Genomic DNA, 21,513 nt, shown 5'->3' on the forward strand with positions numbered 1-21,513 from the left:
AAAGAGAAGGCATCTGTGCAAAAGAACAAAGCCAGGGCGGTGCCCGGGCAATGCCACCTTCCCTGCTCCCTTTTGGCTTTCCACATTCCCATCCCATGATGGAAGCCTTGCTCCTGGAAAGGCTGCTGGAAGCGACAGGTTAAACTTTGCACGCATGGGCCAACTTCGGCCCTCCAGGTGTTTTGGACTTCCACAATTCCTAACAGCTTACTGGAGGGCCAAAGTTTGCCCATGCCTGGTATAGACCCATATGCTTAAGTTCCAAACGCACAGAGTGGGTTGACCAGATAGATGCGGAGAGTTGGAAATGCAATCGATAAATGCTAGGACTCTATGTTCACTTCCGTCGGCTCTTTGCATCATCCGTTCCCATCTTGTGTCTCCAATAGTTTGAAAAGAACACTCCAGATCCATCTTCAGCTATTCCACTTTTTTAGCAGTCTTTTCAAATATCCCGGTTTCTCTCTCTTCTTTTCACTAACAACAACAACAATAATAATACTGTATTTATAACCCGCTTCCATCTCCCCAAGGGGACTCGGAGCAGTTCACAAGGGGACCAAACTCGCTCAACAGATAAAACAATCTATATATATAAAAGGGTAATGAAATTTCGGCCAGGGACAAAACAACAAAACTACACATCCCAGAAACACTAAACTTGGCAGCACAACCCCTCATCCATGCCTCTACGTTTATACAACAAAAAGAAAAGAAAAATAAAGTCCTAATTAGAGGGAGAGGAATAATTGTTTTTATCCAATTGCTGCCAGTTAGAAGGCTAAGCTCCGCCCACTTGGTCTCCTTGCAACACACTCAGCCCAGAGGACAGGCAGAGTTAGGCCTCACTTAATCCTCTTCCACAGATTATCTGATTTGAACTGGATTATATGGCAGTGTAGACTCAAGGCCCTTCCACACAGCTACATAACCCATTTATAATGGACTTAATGTCAGGGGGAAACCTTTACCCTTTACCTTAACTACCACCAATTCCTCAGTATTTTATTTCCCATACCACCATACTTTGCCACAGCAACGCGTGGCCGGGCACAGCTAGTAATAATATAATAAAATAATAAAACTTTATTTATATACTGCCTTATCTCCCAAAAGGGACTCAGGGTGGTTCCCAACAATAATACAACAACATGCAGCACACAACAGTATAAAAAACACATTATTACACAAAATAAAACCTTTACACTAAAAATAACAATCAATAATAATAATACAACAGCTTCCAATCGGGGGGCGAGCATCAATAATCCCATAAATTAACATAAGTTAAAACAATATGACGACAGCATATATGACGACTGTACTTTGGCCTGGTTTGTTTTTATGACTTTTACTCTGGTGCCTAAATTATGTTTAACTATATTATGGTCACCATTTTGATTTAATATGCTAATTGTGTTTAATTTTGTATTTTATTTTGATGTGGTTTTTATTCTCTGTTTATTGTGAATCCCCAGGCTTGGCCCCATGTGAGCCGCCCCGAGTCCCTTTGGGGAGATGGAGGTGGGGTACAAAAATAAAGTTATATATATATATATATATATATATATATATATATATATATAAAAATTAAGAACCCGCAGTGATGCAGCGTGTTAAAGCGCTGAGCTGCTGAACTTGCAGACCGAAAGGTTGCAGGTTCGAATCCGGGAAGCGGAGTGAGCGCCTGCTGTTAGCCCTAGCTTCTGCCGACCTAGCAGTTCGAAAACATGCAAATGTGAGTAGATCAATAGGTACCGCTCTGGTGGGAAGGTAACGGCGCTCCATGCAGTCATGCCAGTGGCCACATGACCTTGGAGGTGTCTATGGACAACGCCAGCTCTTCGGCTTAGAAATGGAGATGAGCACCAACCCCCAGAGTCGGACACAACTGGACTTAATGTCAGGGGAAAAACTTTACCTTTGACTATGGTATATATAAAATTAAATCCATAACAGTAAAATCACATTCATAAAACACATAGCGTCATGACTATTCTTTTTGGTGCTCAGCTTGAATCAAAAGTTTTCAAGTTTTCCAGCACTCCGTCACCAGCCAGTGCCTATGGTGCTAAAAGACTTCCAGCTAGAAGGAGGAAAGGTTGAGAAAATACCAGGACCAGATAACACCTCCCAACAAAGGATCCCCCCAGTCAGGAAGCAGCCAGGCTTTGAAGATGCAAGGCTATTCAATGCACATCAAGGTGGTCAATTGCAACTGCATTTATTCTACAGTCTAGACCAGGCATGGGCCAAATTGGGCCCTCCATACAGGTGTTTTGGACTGCAACTCCCAGCATTCCTAACAGCCTCAGGCCCTTTCCTTTTGCCCCGCAGCCGCTTAAGCGGCTGCGGGGCAAAAGGAAGGGGCCTGAGGCTGTTAGGAATGCTGGGAGTTGCAGTCCAAAACACCTGAAATGCCTAAGTTGGCCCATACCTGGTCTAGATGCATCCTTATCTACTGGGAATTAGTACATAAAAACAAAAAGTAAGAGTTGATTTTCTTTGCTCCTCTTTTTTTGGAGGCCGTCTGCAATTAACCTGGGGATTTGTGCAGGACTTTGGTTTCTGTGCGGTCAGGTGAGAAGTGCCGTAAATATTCCCCTCCTCCCTGAAACTAAAACTCCTTCCAGACCGCTTTCAATTCTCTGTTTCTGATCCATCTCCTCCAGTTCAGAGGAGCCAAGGCCGGTGACCCTGCCAGCCCAGCCTTTCCCCGTTAATTATTGCCAGAAGACGCAAACCTCTCTCTCCGCGATCCAAAGGCAGTGGCCTGGAAAAAAGTTTGGAGGCTCTTTCAGCGAAAGCAAGAGAGAGAGAAAAATACCAGCACAGAAGGCCCAGGGGTCTTGCAAAACATCCCTCCGCCCCGCCGCCTCCCATTTGCTTTCTAAGCACTTACTGGTTCCTCTCCAAAGGCCGCTCGCTGCAGCTGAGTTTGTGCCAAGAAATCATGCGTCCGCACTGGCCCAAAATAGGACTGATTACGAATGCATAACTGCATTTGTATGCATCCGTCGCTTTCCCTGTACGAGGGTACGGTACATCTGCTCTCGAGAATGAATGCAGCTTGACCCCACTTTTCTCTGCTATGGCTAAGTGGGAGTTGTAGTTTCGCAACGGCAAACCTTTGCCAGCAAACAACGCCGGTGCCTCACCAAACTACAACTCCCGGGATTTCATAACATTGAGCCACTACAGTGACATTTGTTCATTCTATTTGTATATTTTAAGTTGTATTGTGATGCTTTTAATATTAGCCACTTTGGGTCTCCTTATGGGATAAAAAATGGAATATTAATATTAATAATAATAATAATAGTGCGGTTTTCTGGCATTGTATATTTCTGCCGCTTCTGTGACTGTTCATTTGGGTTTTGATGATTCCGTAGCCCACTTGTCGATGGATGTCCAGAATCAGCAGCATCCACCGCGGTCCTTTTTATCCTGGGCGACGACCGAGCCAGTATAGACTTCGTTTGGGTTTGATTCTCCATAATGCTAATGGGTTAGGTGCTCTTAGTTCTGCTCCTCAGCTGAGGCCTCTCTGGCTTGGTTGGACCTGCCGGTAGTTACACTACCGCCAGCACAGCCCTCAGTCATCATTGGAGCAGTTAAGCCCCCCCACCACGTCAAGGTGGCACCTGCGGAGCCCAGGAGCAAGCCATCAGAACAAATGCAATTAAGGCCAAGATCGAAAAATCAGCTGATGACCCAAAATGCAGACTGTGCAAGGAAGCTGACGAAACCATTGATCATATCCTCAGCTGCTGTAAGAAAATTGCACAGACAGACTACAAACAGAGGCACAACTGTGTGGCCCAAATGATCCATTGGAACTTATGCCTCAAGGACCACCTCCCAGCAGCAAAGAACTGGTGGGATCACAAACCAGCAAAGATCGTGGAAAATGAGCACGCAAAGATACTGTGGGACTTCCGAATCCAGACTGACAAAGTTCTGGAACACCAGACATCACAGTTGTGGAAAAGAAAAAGGTTTGGATCATTGATGTCGCCATCCCAGGTGACAGTCGCATTGACGAAAAACAACAGGAAAAACTCAGCCGCTATCAGGACCTCAAGGCTGAACTTCAAAGACTCTGGCAGAAACCAGTACAGGTGGTCCCTGTGGTGATGGGCACATTGGGTGCCGTGCCAAAAGATCTCAGCCGGCATTTGGAAACAATAGACATTGATAAAATTACGATTTGCCAGCTGCAAAAGGCCACCCTGCTGGGATCTGCACGCATCATCCGAAAATACATCACACAGTCCTAGACACTTGGGAAGTGTTCGACTTGTGATTTTGTGGTATGAAATCCAGCATATCTATCTTGTTTGCTGTGTCATAATAAAATAATAATAATAATAATAATTGTATTTATATTATAATAATATAATAATAATATTATTTATAAGATTATAAAAAAATAATAATAAAGGCCACCCTACTGGATCTGCACGCATCATCTGAAAAAACATCACACAGTCCTAAACCCTTGGGAAGTGTTCAATTTGTGATTTTGTGATATGAAATCCAGCATATCTATCTTGTTTGCTGTTTCAGACTATATCGTTGTGTCAATAATAATAGTAATAATAATAATAATAATACAACTCGGATCTGATCTGCGCGCATTATTCGCCCATACACAACATAGCCCTTGGGAAGTGTGCGACGTGTGATCCAATACAACAGCCAACATAGTGATCTTGTTTACTGTGTACTTATCTTGTTGTGTATTAAATATTACTACTACTACTACTAATAATAATAATAATACAGAGTACATGCGCCTGTAGTTTGCCAAAGCCTTTAGCCTTCCTTGCAAAAAGCCACTTTGGGTCTCCTTATGAGAGAAAAAGTGGAATGTAAATAAACATAATAATAATAATAATAATAATAATAATAATAATAATAATAATAATAATAATAATAATAATATACTTGCATCTGCACGCATTATTTGCCAATACATCACATAGTTGTAGACACTTTGGAAGTGTGGTCCAATACAAAAGCCAGCATAGTGATCTTGTTTGCTGTGTACACATATTGTTGTGTATCAAATAATAATAATAATAATAATAATAATAATAATAATAATAATGATGATGATGATGATGATGATGATGATGATGATGATGATTGAACTTCAAAGATTCTGTCAGAAACCAGTGCAGGTGGTCCCGGTGGTGATGGGCACACTGGGTGCCGTGCCAAAAGATCTCAGCCAGCATTTGGAAACAATAAACATTGACAAAATTATGATCTGCCAACTGCAAAAGACCACCCGACTAGGATCTGCATGCATCATCGGAAAATACATCACACAGTCCTAGACACTTGGGAAGTGTTCGACTTGTGATTTTGTTATACGAAATCCAGCATATCTATCTTGTTTGCTGTGACATAATAAAATAATAATAATAATAATAATAATAATAATAATAATAATAATAATAATAATAATAATAGAGTACATGCGCCTGTAGTTTGGCAAAGTCTTTAGGAATTGTGGGAGTTGAAGTCCAAAACACCCAGAGGGCCAAAGTTTGCCCATGCCTGGTCTAGTCCTTTTTAATCATAGAATCATACATATACAATTGAGAGAGACCCCAAAGCACATACAGTCCAACCTCATTCTGCCACCGGTTGTTAGGAGTTGTGGGAGTTATTGTCCAAAACACCTGGAGGACCAAGATTTTTGCATACCTGCTTTAGACACAGTGCTATTGCAGACCAACGCAAAATAGAGTAGGACTATGACTTCGTTTAATCCAAACACTATCCTCCTCTTGATGCAGCCCAGAATCGCATTGGCTTTTTGAGCTGCTGCATCACGCCGTTGGCTCATGTTCACATTTCCTAGTTCTGTTTCACATGAAAAGTTTTCCAGCCAAGTGTCACTCTTTCTATATCTGTGCATGTCATTCTTTTCCACCCTGTATTGCACTCTCTTGGTGCTCAACCTGCAGGGATGCTCTTCCCACCTGCAGCAGCTGCATCTCTGCTGGAAACAAGGGGAGGATGATGTGACGCAGGCCTCCTTGGGGTCCAGGTGGGGAGGGGGAGTTAATGATTTCATTAAGAGGGAGGTGCTGCATGCAGCAACCGGGTCGTCAGGATGATAGGAATCAGAAAGCGTCTCTCTCCATTGAGCCGGAACAGAACAGAGCGAGCCATAGGCAGGAGGGTCACACAGGAGGGAGGAAGGAGGGGGCGGGGGTCTCTAATGTTTAACCAAGAAAAAGCCAATCAGGTTCACTTGCCAGGAATTGGAGAGCAGGGGCCAAAGGGGAATATTGAGTGAGGGGCTAAGGAGAACAAACAGAGTGCTGGTTTCTACAAAACAGGGATCTTTTTCTAGACTGCCAGTTATTTATCTATTTATTTATTTCCAGGCTAGAAAACAACAACAACAACAACAACAACGATAATAATAATAATAACAACTTTATTCTTATATCCCGCCTCATCTCCCCGAATGGATTCGCTGTGGCTTACCACATATATTCGAGTATAAGCTGACCCGAATATAAGCCGAGGCAACTAATTTTACCACCAAAAACTGGGATAACTTATTGACCCGAGTATAAGCCGAGGGTGGGAAATGAAGCAGCTACTGGTAAATTTCAAAATAAAAATAGATACCAATAAAATTACATTAATTGAGGCATCAATAGCTTAAATAATGTACTGTATATACTCCATAAACATAACATCAAATCCTTGTATACCATTTTGGGGTTCCAGATGAGGGATGCTCAATGTATACGTATATCCTCAACCAAAAGTCAACTGAATGTTACATAGTATGTACAATTTTTGACCATTTTGGATCTCAATATTCCCCAATAATAAGGGATGCTCAACCTATATATACATATTCCCCAACCAAAGGTTTATTGGATGTATCTATATCTGCAATTTTGGACCTTCTTGGATTTCAGAATTCTGGATAAGGGATGCTCATCTTGTATATCCATTGTTTTTTTTTTAATTCTAAGGCCTAATTTCCCCCATATAAACATTTATAAAAATGGGCTGTATCTTAGAATCGTGGAGATACACACACACACACACACACACACTAGCTTGGGTACCTGGTGTTGCCCAGGTTATTTTAAAAAGTCAATTTTTTACTTGTTTAAAATGCATAAAGTTGTATTTATTTATTTATTTACAGTATTTATATTCCGCCCTTCTCACCCCGAAGGGGACTCAGGGCGGATTACATTATACACACATAGGGCAAACATTCAATGCCCATAAACACATCAAACAGAGACTGAGACAGACAGACGCAGAGGCAATTTAACCTTCTTCTGAGGGGATGTTCGATTCTGGCCACAGGGGGGAGCAGCTGCTTCATCATCCACTCTGATGGCACTTCCTCATTCCAGGTCGTAAATTAGTTAAAACTTGCCTCCCCACTTTTTTATAAGTGGTACCTTATTTCCTACTTGATAGATGCAACTATCTTTCGGATTGCTAGGTCAGCAACAAGCATGGGCTATTTTTTATTTTTAATTGACGGGTGCTCACCCTTCCATGGGCTGGCCTCGAACTCATGATCTCATGGTCAGAGTGATTTATTGCAGCTGCTCAACAGCCTGCGCCACAGCCTGGCCCCTGTGTACTGCAGGTGAACTACAACTCACATCATGCCAGGTGAAACTCCATCAGTACTTAAAGTTTGTTCTGCTGGGCAAGTTTGCTCTGGATGCATCATGGGTGGGGTTCAGTGTGTTCTCTAGCGGTAGGGTAAACTACAACTCCCACTATGGTGATTCAGTCCCCTCAAACCACTCCAGTATTTTTTTTTTTTTTTGGTCATGGGGCCTCTTTGTGCCCAGTTAGTTCCAGGTCCATTGTTGGTGGGGTTCAGAGTGCTCTTTGATTGCAGGTGAACTATACATCCCAGTACCTACAATTCCTATATATCAAGGTGAATTCTTCCCAGACCTCTCCAGTATTTCTCATTGGCCATGGGGGTTCTGTGTGCCAAATGGGGCCCAGGTACATTATCAAAGGGGGTCACAGTGCTTTTCCTTGATGCAGGGTGAACTACAACCTCCATCATGTGGAGTCAGTCCCTCAAACCTCTCTAGTATGTTCAGTTGCTGTACAATTCCTCTATTTGCTGTGTGCCATAGAAAAGAATAGGAAAGGGTTATGGGAGAAGCAGTGGGCGGGGTCATGCAAATTCCACATCAATGGAGAGAGTAAGGAACACTGGGATGTTTGTGGTGGAGGAAAAATAGAACATCTAGGATGAAATTGTCCCTGTATGAAAGCCTTCACTTGGGTGGTGGGCAGGATGGTGCTTGTGGAGGATGTTGGGAGGGCTCTTGGGCATGTTCATGGCACTCGCCGTAACCTGCCATGTCACTGGAGGGAGAGCCATTGGTGTCTCCTGAGTAGTGGGAGCTCTAGCTGTTTGTGGAGGCAGGAGCCTGTTTGTGTAACTGGACACCCCTGCTACATACACACATACAGATTTTCACTTTTATTATTTTGTGTGTGCGTGTGTGTGTGTGTGTGTATATATATATATATATATAATATTTTCACTATATTATTTGTATAGATATACCTTTTTCCCTGTTGTTGGTACTGAAATTAGTGTGTGTCTTACAATTGGTGGTGTCAAAGAAATGTGGTACATATGCAACTTTGGAGACCCTTTTGGAATTCAGAGTTTTGGGTCAAGGATGCTCAACCTATATATATATATATATATACAGTAGAGTCTCACTAATCCAAGCCTCGCTTATCCAAGCCTCTGGATAATCCAAGCCATTTTTGTAGGCAAAGTTTTCAATATATCATGACATTTTGGTGCTAAATTCGTAAATACAGCAATTACATCATAACATTACTGAGTATTGAACTACATTTTCTGTCCAATTTGTTGTATAACAGGATGTTTTGGTGCTTAATTTGTAAAATCATAACCTAATTTGATGTTTAATAGGCTTTTCCTTAATCCCTCCTTATTATCCAAGTTATTTGCTTATCCAAGCTTCTGCCGGCCCGTTTAGCTTGGATAAGTGAGACTCTACTGTGTGTGTGTATATACACACACACACACACACACACACACACACACACACAGCCCCTGGTGGTGGTGCAGTGTGTTAAAGCACTGAGCTGCTGAACTTGCAGACCGAAAGGTCTCAGGTTCAAATCCTGGGAGCGGAGTGAGCGCCCGTTGTTAGCTTCAGCTTCTGCCAACCTAGCAGTTCGAAAACATGCCAGTGTGAGTAGATCAATAGATACAACTCCGGCGGGAAGGTAACGGTGCTCCATGCAGTCATGCCTATGGCCACATGACCTTGGAGGGGTCTACGGACAACGCCGGCTCTTTGGCTTAGAAATGGAGATGAGCACCAACCCCCAGAGTCAGACACGACTGGACTTAACATCAGGGGAAACCTTTACCTTATACATTCCCTATTGAAAGTTGTACCAGTTATGAATATACAGTAGAGTCTCACTTATCCAACACTCGCTTATCCAACGTTCTGGATTATCCAACGCATTTTTGTAGTCAATGTTTTCAATACATCGTGATATTTTGGTGCTAAATTCGTAAATACAGTAATTACTACATAGCATTACTGCGTATTGAACTACTTTTTCTGTCAAATTTGTTGTATAACATGATGTTTTGGTGCTTAATTTGTAAAATCATAACCTAGTTTGATGTTTTATAGGCTTTTCCTTAATGCCTCCTTATTATCCAACATATTCGCTTATCCAACATTCTGCCGGCCCGTTTATGTTGGATAAGTGAGACTCTACTGTACATGCAATATTTAAACATTGGGAATTGCTATTGCATATTTCTAATTCCGTTCCCTTCCACCCGTTGATTACATGGGTTTTGGCATTTATATGATGTGTGTGTGTCTGGGAGAGGAATTTCTGCAAGGCCAAAGCCCTGCTGAGTCGAACTGGAGGTTCAGGAGGGGGTCCGGGCCCCCCTCCCCTGATGGGGTTCCCCTTTTGCTCCTTAGCTCCTTTCCTGAACTGTCACTTTCCATTCCGTCTCCTCTCCCCTGTTCCCCCGATTCCAGCTGAGCCCATGACCCCATGGCATTTGGGATAAGAATGCCTTGGAAGGGGGCCAGCAAAGATGGGGAAGGGGTCTCCAAAGAAGGGGGTGGAGGGATACATGCATGGAGGAGGAGGAGGATGCTGTTGCTGCTTGCAAAGCAACAAGTCCTGCTGGTAAAGAACTGGGCTTCCTTTTCTTGATGCCCCCGCAGGTCAACCATTAGGGCTAAAATTGCATTAGTATTTGCAAAAGAAATAATAGTAATGCAATATCCTCCCCTCCTTCTGGGTCCTAGAGAGAGATGCCCACCGCCTCCCCTCCCTCCATTCATTCAGCCCCTTCATCCCTAGTTGGCATGCGTCGCCATGGCAACGGTAGGCATGATGCCCCCCCCCCCCCCAATTTTCCTTTTTTTTCTGAAAAATACTACCAAACCTGGCAAAGGGAGGAGCGGAGCCCAGGCTTTTTAAAATCCACGTGCAAAGGCCTCCAAGCATAGGTCAATTGGGTTTTCTTTAAAGACAAAAAAAAATCCAATAGTGTTTTGTTTGTTATACAAGTCCGGCTTCTTTAAAGAGCGGAGCGTGGAAAAATGACATTTTCTTTGCTCAAATATGGAAGGGATTTGGGGAAGTTTGCGGTCCAAAAGGACAAGGGTTTCTTTGTTGACTTAGGAGCCAGACACACAAACCCTCTTAAAGTGATCGATTAATGCATCTGCACCATAGGGTTGATAATAATAATAATAATACAGTAGAGTCTCACTTATCCAACATAAACGGGCTGGCAGAACGCTGGATAAGCGAATATGTTGGATAATAAGGAGAGCTTAAGGAGAAGCCTATTAAAGATCAAATGAGGTTATGATTTTACAAATTAAGCACCAAAACATCATGTTATGCAACAAATTTGACAGAAAAAGTAGTTCAATACGCAGTAATGCTATGTTGTAATTACTGTAATTACGAATTTAGCACCAAAATATCACAATGTATTGAAAACATTGACTACAAAAATGCGTTGGATAATCCAGAACGTTGGATAAGTGAATGTTGGATAAGTGAGACTCTACTGTAATAATAATAACAACAATAATAATAACAACTTTATTTTTGTACCCCGCCTACATCTCCCTGAAGAGATTCAGGGCGGCTTACATGGGACCAAACTTGGGTAATTACAGTAATCAGAAGATAAATACACATGAAAATAAAAATACAATTATATACATTAACATAGTAAAAATAAAATAGTGACCAAAGTATAGTTAGACATAATTTGATGCAGTTTGGCACCGCTTTTTAATTAATTGCTATGGCTCAGTGCTATGGCATTGTTGTTTTGCAAGGTCTTGACCCCTTCCCTGCAAAAATATGAGGGTTGAATGAAAAGTAATGCCTCCACCTTCGTAAATCCTCAACAGATGGCAGTCCTAGTATGCGGCAGGTCCTGGCTTGTTCAGTAGACTCTCCTCTACTGTTCCACTTGGCGGGAAGCCTTAGAATTGAATGGTTGTGTTGTTAAAGTGCGAAGTATGGAACCCTGCGCAGACGAGGAAGCCTTAGCATTGAACGGTTGTGTTGTTAAAGGGAGAAGTATGGAACCCTGCACAGACGGTTGGTCAATGCGACTTAAGCAACGTGCAATCATTGAATTCTTGACAGCGGAAGGTGTCACCCCAAAGCAAATTCCTCAAAGACTGCAAGCTGTTTATGGTGATTGTGGTTATGGTGATTGTGTGTCGTTGGGCGAGTAAGTTTAATGATGTTGAGGTGGGAACATCTGACTTGCGTGACAGGCAAAGAGTTGGCTGTCCTGGGACAGCAACCACCGAGTTACACAAGCAAAAGGTTGACAGATTGATTCAGGACAATCGTCGTATCGCTCAGAGAGACATTTCAAGCATAATCGGCATTTCACAAGAATGTATGGGTCACATTATTGCTTTGCTTGGCTCTCGGAAGGTCTGTGCACGATGGGTCCTGTGAGACGGCGGTTGCGGAAACCGCGTGTCGACTTCTTCTGTGATGGCTTCATAAAACATGTTCATCATTGGCAGAAATGTATCCAATCGTCTGGTGATTATGTGGAAAAGTGAATAGTGGTGGTTAAACAGCACATTCTAATAATTATTTCTGTGTTTGATTTATCAAAATACTCCCATCCAAACCCAAGTAACGAAGGTGGAGGCATTACTTTTCATTCAACTCTCGTATATAGCAGGCATATATTTTGCAGTTTTCCTAACAGCCTACCGACCGATCCGTTTACATTGTGGGATTGATGCAGTTTGGCACCGCTTTTTAATTCATTGCCATGGCTCAATTGTGGTTTTGCAAGGTCTTGACCCTTTCCCTGCTAAAAAGTGGTTTTGCCAAAACTATGACTCCCATACCATTGATCCGTGGCCTTTAAAGTAGGGTCATATTGCATTTGTATAATGTAGATGCACCTTATATAATAGGTCTGGGCAAACTTGGGCCCTCCAGGTGTTTTGGACTTCAACTCCCACAATCCCTAACAGCCTACCGGCTGTTAGGGATTGTGGGAGTTGAAGTCCAAAACACCTGGAGGGCCCAAGTTTGCCCAGACCTATTATATAAGGTGTAAAGAAGGATTCAGAGTAGAGAATCTCCTTTTGGTGTTGGAACGGGATGATGGATCTGTGTATTTTGAATCTGGTCCAGTCAGAAGGTCTCCGTTTGGTGCCTTAAAATACCTGGAGGTGGGAAACGTGGAGGTGGAGATCGGAAGCATCCGTGCCTCCCTTCTCGTGCAAAAATATATATGTGTGGTCACAGCGCTAGGTCAGCAAGTGTGGCATTTGCATTATATATATGTGGGAGAGAAAAAGGCTCTGATTTGTGGTTGGGGAAAGTTGTCATCTTGGAAAGCTTGGGTTCCTCGGAAAGGAAAGTTTTCTGTCTGCGGTTCGTATTTCTTAATGCATTTCCCCAGGGATTCTCCAGGTTCCAGGCTGCAAATGTGTTTGTATGCAGAGAGACATAGATATAGACAGAAGAATGGACTGCTATATCTATATCCATATCCATATCCATATATCTATATCAGGGGTCCCCAAATTAAGGCCCGGGGGCCGGATGCGGCCCTCCAAGGTAATTTACCTGGCCCCCGTCCTCATTTATAATATAATATTTTTATATCAGTTTTAATAATATAATATATTGTATATACATATAATATTGATAATAATATTATCATTTTATACAATACTAATAATAATACCATATAACAATATTAATTATATGTTATATATTACATATAATATTACAGTATAGTGGTATAGTTCAATATAGTAATATATAATGCTAATATTGTGCTATGCTAATAATATAATATATTGTATGTATGTACATACAGCTGCTCTGAGTTCCCTTCGGGGTGAGAAGGGTGGGATATAAATGTAGTAAATAAATGTAGTAAATGAATAAATAAATAATTTTGGACTTAGGCTCACCCAAAGTCTGAAATCACTTGAAGACACGCAACAACAACAACAACAATCCTAATTAACCTGACTATATCATTGGCCAGAAGCAGGCCCACACTTCTTATCGAAATCCTGATAGGTTTATGTTGGTTAAAATTATTTTCATTTTTAAATATTGTATTGTTCTTTCATTGTTATTGTTGTTTTGCACTACAAATAAGATATGTGCAGTGTGCATAGGAATTTGTTGGTTTTTTTCCCCCAAATGATAATTCGGCCCCTCAACAGTCTGAAGGATTGTGGACCGGCCCTCGGCTTTAAAAGTTTGAGGACCCCTGATCTATATCTTCTATCTTCCATATCCATATCCTATCCTATCCCATCTATCCTATCCTATCCTATCCAATCCTTCCATAAAAAAAGTGAAAACTCATATGTGTGTATGTGGCACAGGTCTTGACCCCTTCCCTGCTAAGAATGTGAGGGTTGAATGAAAAGTAATGCCTCCACCTTCGTAAATCCTCAACAGATAGCAGTCCTGGTCTGCGGCAGGTCTTGGCTTGTTCAGTAGACTCTCCTCTCCTGTTCCACTTGGTGGGAAGCCTTAGCATTGAACAGTTGTGTTGTTAAAGTGCGAAGTATGGAACCCTGCTCAGGCGGTTGGTCAATGCGACTTAAGATACATGCAGTCACTGAATTCCTGACAGCAGAAGGTGTCACCCCAAAGGAGACTCATCAGAGAATGCAGCTGTTTATGGGGGCTCACGCAGACAGCCCCCGGCTTCCATGAACAGGCTATAGTTCCCAGGGCTGAGTAGCCACCCAGTCACTCCTTTCCACTGACATTTCGGTGACAGCAAGCTCCATGAACATGCAGCCCAACCCCTGCCAATGTCCTTCCCAAACACTATGGCCCACCACCCAAGGAATGCTTTCATTTGGGGACCATTTCATCCTAGCTTTTGCATTGTCCTCCACCACAGGCAGGCATCCCAGGGTTCTCCATTGGGGTGGAATTTGCATGACCCCGCCCACTGCCCTTCCCTTTCAAATCTGTCTGCAGAACAAACACAGCAGAACTGAGCAACAACTACACTTACTGGAGGAGTTTGGGGGATTGAGTCCACATGGTGGAAGTTGTAGTTCACCCTGCATCAAATCAGAGCACTGTCACTCCTATTGGGGAATGTAGAGGAGTTGTAGTTCACCTACACCCAGAATGCTGTGAACCCAAACAGTGATGGGTCTGGACCAAACTTGCCATGCATACCTGATATGTCCAGATTTGAATACTGGTGGGTTTTAAGGGGAATTGGCCTGGACATTTGAGAGTAGTAGTATACTGGGATTTATCGTTCACCTGCAATTGAACCCCACCGATGATGGACCAGGACCAAACTTGGCACACAGAGTCCCCATAACCAATAGAACATATTGAACAAGTTTGGGGAAAAGGGAGTTATAGTTCACCTGCATCCAGAGAAACAGTGGCCCCCACCGACAATGGACCAGGACCAAACTTCACACAGAGAAGCCTCATGACCAACTGAACATACTGCAGGGGTTTGTGGGAATAGGCCTTGATTTAGGGAGTTGTAGTTCACCTGCATCTAAAGACCACTGAACTCAGCTAACGACGGATCTGGGCCACACTTGACACATAGACACAATATATCCTACTATGGATACTGACAGATGTTTTGGGACAATTGCCCCGGGAATCTGGGAGTTGTAGTAGCTCACCCCCATCCAGAGAGCACTGCTCTGAACCACATTTGGTACACAGACCCAAAATGTCAACTTTGAATACTGGCAGGGTTTTGGGAGGATTGACCCACAACTCTAGGAATTGTAGTTCACCCACTCCAAACTGAGAATACCTAACGATCAAAGACAAATAATGCCTTTTTCAAATAACCCAGGCACCACCAGGTTTCCAAGCTAGTATATATATATATATAGGATGATGATAGCTATCATTGCCCCAGTACTGCAGTGGGATAAACCCATTGACTTGAAGGTTGGGTTGCTGACCTGAAGGTTGCCAGTTCGAATCCAACCCGGGGAGAGCGCGGATGAGCTCCCTCTGACAGCTCCAGCTCCTCATGCGGGGACATGAGAGAACCCTCCCACAAGGAGGGCAAAAACATCATAACATCTGGGCATCCCCTGGGCAACGTCCTTGCAGACAGCCAATTCTTTCACACCAGAAGCAACTTGCAGTTTCTCAGGTTGCTCCTGACACACGAAAAGCTATCTATAATCTATTATCTATCTATCTATCTATCTATCTATCTATCTATCTATCTATCTATCTATCTATCTATCTATCTCAGCTCTAGCTTTATGACCCATATGGCAGTCCATTTTCCTATATTTATATATCTAGATATTTCCCAGAATTCTGCAGCAACAAACCGGGCAATTGGGAAGTACAGACCTGTGTTTTAGAACTCTTGATGTAGTATTGCCCTAAGTGTAGAATGGGTTGCCAAATCACTAGTCATAAATAGAAATATGAAATGGGCTGCCATAGTGTTGGTCATAGATAGACGGATAGACAGACAATCAGACAAATACGAGAATGGGCTGCCATAGCACTAGAACTGAGACAGACAGATAGATAAATTGGTAGACAGCAGAATGATAGAGAGATATAAAGATAATGATATGTAGGAGAACAGGCTGCCATAGCACTGGTCATGGATGGATGGATGGATGGATAGATAGATAGATAGATAGATAGATAGATAGATAGATAGATAGATAGATAGATAGAGATAACCGAATGATAGAGAGATAGAGATAGTGATACATAGGAGAATGGGCTACCATAGCATTAGAACTGAGACAGACAGATAGATAAATTGGTAGATAGCAGAATGATAGAGAGATATAGATATAGTGATATGTAGGTGAACAGGCTGCCATAGCACTGGTCATGGATGGATGAATGGATGGATGGATAGATAGATAGATATAACCGAATGATAGAGAGATAGAGATAGTGATACGTAGGAGAACGGGCTGCCATAGCACTGGTCATGGATGGATGAATGGATGGATGGATGGATAGATAGATAGATAGATAGATATAGCAGAATGATAGAGAGATAGAGATAGTGATACATAGGAGAATGGGCTGCCATAGCACTAGAACTCAGACAGACAGACAGATACATTGGTAGATAGCAGAATGATAGATATAGATATAGTGATATGTAGGAGAACAGGCTGCCATAGCACTGGTCATGGATGGATGGATGGATGGATGGATAGATAGATAGATAGATAGATAGATAGATAGATAGATAGATAGATAGATAGACAGACAGATAGATATAGCAGAATGATAGAGAGATAGACGTAGTGATACATAGGAGAATGGGCTGCTATAGAACTGGTCATGGATGGATGGATGGATGGATGGATGGATGGATAGATAGGAAAATATCTAGAAAGATAGACAGACAGATAGACACAGACAGACAGAAGATATAAAGATAGATCGATCGATCGATCGATAGATAGATAGATAGACCGACAGGCATGATAAATAGAGGTCACAGTGGCACAATGGGTTAAATAGATAGATAGGCAAGATAGATAGATAGAGGAATGATAGAGATATATTGATATGTAAGAGAATAGGCTGCCATAGCACTGGTCATAGAAGAATGGATGGATAAACGGACAGACACATCGCAGAACGATAGATAGATAGATACATAGTAAAGGTAAAGGTTTCCCCTGACGTTAAGTCCAGGCGTTTCCAACTCTGGGGGTTGGTGCTCATCTCCATTTCTAAGCTGAAGAGCCGGCATTGTCCGTAGACACCTCCAAGGTCATGTGGCCGGCATGACTGCATGGAGCGCCGTTACATAGATACATACATACTGAATATTTTTTTCAATTCTAAGATGCCTTTTTCCCTTTATAAACATCTTAGAATTATAGGTGTATCTTCTGTATTTTTGGTGTTGATGGTACTGAAATTAGTGTGCATCTTGCAATCAATGGTGTCTTACAATTTAAAATATATGGGAAGATAATAGAATAAGACATAGATAGATCGATAGACAGTTCTGGCTTTATGACCAGTGGTAGGGCTATATAAGAGGGAGAGTTTTCCTTAGAAGTCTGTACAATATCAAACCGTTCAAGTTCTTGATTTTCTTTTCTTTTTCTCTGTGTTTTTTCCCTCTGGGGCTGATTGTGTTGTGCCTGCTTAACAGTATGAAGAATTAGTGGAAACAAAATTACGCCCTTTGTTTTACTCTTGTTGATGGTTTCTATTGTTTCTTGTGTTTGTTTTGGTTTTTCTACCTGCTTCTCAAAACTGGCAGAAACAAAACAAAAAGTTTCTTAAAGTTGAGACCTTCCTTCCTTCCTTTTCTAGTAACTTCATTTGCAACAAAAAGATACAATTCTGTCAAAGGGAGGTTTGATTTGCAATTACATTCTGAATACACTGTGTACTTTTAATTTTAAAATGAATGTAAGGATGTTATGCCAGACAAAGTGCTTTGTGTTGCTACAAAGTGACAAAGCAATTTACAATCTGGGTTGCTGTGAGTTTTCCGGGCCAGGTTCCAGAAGCATTCTCTCCTGACGTTTCGCCCACATCCATGGCAGGCATCCCCAGAGGTTGTGAGGTCTGTTGGAAACTAGGCAAGTGGGGTTTATATATCTCTGGAATGATGTCCAGGTTGGAAGAAAGAACTCTTGTCTGTTTGAGGCAAGTGTGAATGTTGCAGTTGGCCACCTTGATTAGCGTTGATTGGCCTTGCAGCTTCAAAGCCTGGATGCTCCCTGCCTGAGGGGATCCTTTGTTGGGAGGTGTTAGCTGGCCCTGATTGTTTCCTGTCTGGAATTCTCCTGTTTAATGAGTGTTGTTCTTTATTTACTGCCCTGATTTTAGAGTTTTCAAATACTGGTAGCCAGATTTTGTTCATTTTCATGGTTTCCTCAGAACCTCCGATGATGAGGGGCAAAAGGAAGGGGCCTGAAGCTATAAGGAATGGTGGGAGTTGCAGTCCAAAACACCTGGTGGGCCCAGGTTTGCCCACGCCTGGTCTACACTGACCATTATAATGCAGTTCAAACATCACAAGCGAATGAGAAAAAGAAGATCATGATACCAACGTCTCCTTTGGGGAAATATCTGCTATATTATAGTGTCCAAGAGAACCGTTTCTCCTCTCGCTTTGGACCTTTTTTCCTTAAAGCACAGATGCAGATTCAATCAGTTGACGAACAGCCAAATAACTTCTTTATTTTGGGAGAAAGCTGCCGTTTCATTGTCCCGACACGTTTGCTAGCACTCAGCGCATTCTTCAAATCGCACAGGCTCCCGTGTGCAAAAAGTTATTAAAACTTTTAAGAGATGAAAGCCGAATCCAGCAATGAATTGGATGTGTGTGTGTGTGTATAATATTGTGGTATGGTAATAAAATAATATATTGTATATACATGTAATATTGATACTGATATTATAATTTAATGCAATATAATACTACTAATAATACAATATAATATTAATTATATATTATACATAATAATACTAATAATATTACAGTATAGTAATATAGTGCAATCTAGTAGTATATAATGCTAATATTGTGCTATGCTAATGATATAATACATTGTATGTAAATATAACTTGTAAGCCACGCTGAGTCCCCTTCAGGGTGAGAGAGGGCGGGATATAAATTATATATATATATATATATATATCAGTGCTTTTATACAAATGGAGTGTATTCCCCTCTGGAAATTTTGAAACAATATATTTTGGTGAAAACTGAACATGCCAATCGACGTGCCGTTTTACAGACTGAAAATTGTGTTATCAAAGGCTTTCATGGCTGGAATCACTGGGTTGCTGTGAGTTTTCTGGGCTGTCTGGCCATGTTCCAGAAGCATTCTCTCCTAACGTTTCACCCACATCTATGGCAGGCACAATGACATAGTATAACACAGCAAATAAGATAGATATGCTGGATTTTGTTATTATTATTATTATTATGGCACAGCAAACAAGATAGATATGCTGGATTTCGTATCACAAAATCACAAGTCGAACACTTCCCAAGTGTCTCGGACTGTGTGATGTATTTTCGGATGATGCGTGCAGATCCCAGTAGGGTGGCCTTTTGCAGTTGGCAGATTATGATTTTGTCAATGTCTGTTGTTTCCAAATGCCGGCTGAGATCTTTTGACACGGCACCTAGTGTGCCCATCACCACCGGGACCACCTGCACTGGTTTCTGCTAGAGACTTTGAAGTTCAAACTCAGATAGCGGCTGAGTTTTTCCTGTTGTTTTTCATCAATGCGACTGTCACCTGGGGTGGCAACATCAATGATCCAAACCTTTTTCTTTTCCACAACTGTGATGTCTGGTGTGTTGTGTTCCAGAACTTTGTCAGTCTGGATTTGGAAGTCCCACAGTATCTTTGCGTGATTATTATTATTATTATTATTATTATTGCTATTATTATTATTAAACTATGTAACACAATTTGAATTTTTTCTGTTCCTGGTTTGTAAGCATTATTTCCTGTTTAATTGTGCATCACTTACTTTGAAAGGAGTTGTTCTACTCCAGAAATTTTGTTTTTGTAACTGCCACAAACTAGGTCGAATTGGTTGAGACTTTGAGATATTCATTGGAAAAACTATAACAAAATGTGTTGCAGGATGTCCCTCTAGCAAAAAGTTTGTGAAATTTAATAAATTTTTCCCATGTTTTTATGATAGAACCAATTAGGAAATGACATTTATAACCCAGGAACAAAATTTGTGTTACGTTGTTGTTGTTGTTGTTGTTGTTGAATCTTGATGCCTTTTTTAAATAGTGATTCCTGCTGCCATTGGCTAAGTTTCCGGTCTCGCTCCTCTTTCAGGTTCCAGAACGAGGGGGGCTATGTCTTGTACCCCCAAATCGGGGACCGCCTGGACCTGATCTGCCCGCGCTCGGTGCCGCTGGGCCCGTTCTCCACCGAGGACTATGAGTACTACAAGCTCTACCTGGTCCAGACGGAGCAAGCCGAGCGCTGCGAGATCCTGCGCACCCCGAACCTCCTCCTCACCTGCGACCGCCCCGAGCACGACATGCGCTTCACCATCAAGTTCCAGGAGTACAGCCCCAACCTCTGGGGACACGAGTTCAAGACCAACCAGGATTATTACATCATCAGTAAGTCGGGTTGTCCTGGGTCGCTTTGGCTGCATCTACACTGTGGAATGAATGCAGCCCTTCATGGATTATATGACAGTGTTGACTCATATAATCCAGTTCAAAGCAGAAAATATGTATTGTCTGGTTTGATAATGTGAATTAGATCCAACCTAAATTTGGTAGCTCTGGGTTTCGTTGGCTGCATCTACACTGTCGAATTAATACAAGGCGCATCTATACTGAAGAATGAATGCGGTTTGATACCACTTTTAGCTGTTGTGGCTCAATGGTATGGAATCCTGGGAGTTCTCGGCCCCTTCTACACTGCCGTATAATCCAGATTATCAAAGCAGATAATCCAGATTATTTGCTTTGTCTGGATTATACGAGTCTTTACTACCATATAATCCAGTTCGAAGCTGATAATCTGGATTTTATATGTCATCGTAGATGGGGCCATAGTTTTACAGTTTTTAGCCTCCTCCATCAGATAATAATAATAATAATAATAATAATAATAATAATAATAATAATTTTATTATGACACAGCAAACAAGATAGATATGCTGGATTTCATATCACAAAATCACAAGTTGAACACCTCCCAAGCGTCTAGGACTGTGTGATGTATTTTCAGATTATGCGCGCAGATCCCAGTTGGGTGGCCTTTTGCAGTTGGCAGATCATGATTTTGTCAATGTCTATTGTTTCCAAATGCCGGCTGAGATCTTTTGGCATGGCACCCAATGTGCCGATCACCACCGGGACCACCTGCACTGGTTTCTGCCAGAGTCTTTGAAGTTTAATCTTGA

The 21,513-nt window shown here is 41.9% G+C and overlaps 1 protein-coding gene across 2 annotated transcripts in view; it reads left to right on the plus strand.

Annotated features, from left to right (window-relative positions):
* Positions 1 to 21,513, plus strand: part of efnb3 (ephrin B3) — a 93,440-nt gene that overhangs the window by 45,146 nt on the left and 26,781 nt on the right. For both annotated transcript variants that reach the window (XM_062983823.1, XM_062983822.1), the window contains exon 2: positions 20,427 to 20,719. In XM_062983823.1, the coding sequence (XP_062839893.1) occupies positions 20,427 to 20,719 (293 nt within the window). The remainder of the gene's footprint in view (positions 1 to 20,426; positions 20,720 to 21,513) is intronic.

This window comes from Anolis carolinensis, chromosome 6 (assembly GCF_035594765.1).
Source record: "Anolis carolinensis isolate JA03-04 chromosome 6, rAnoCar3.1.pri, whole genome shotgun sequence".
Taxonomy (NCBI): domain Eukaryota; kingdom Metazoa; phylum Chordata; class Lepidosauria; order Squamata; family Dactyloidae; genus Anolis; species Anolis carolinensis.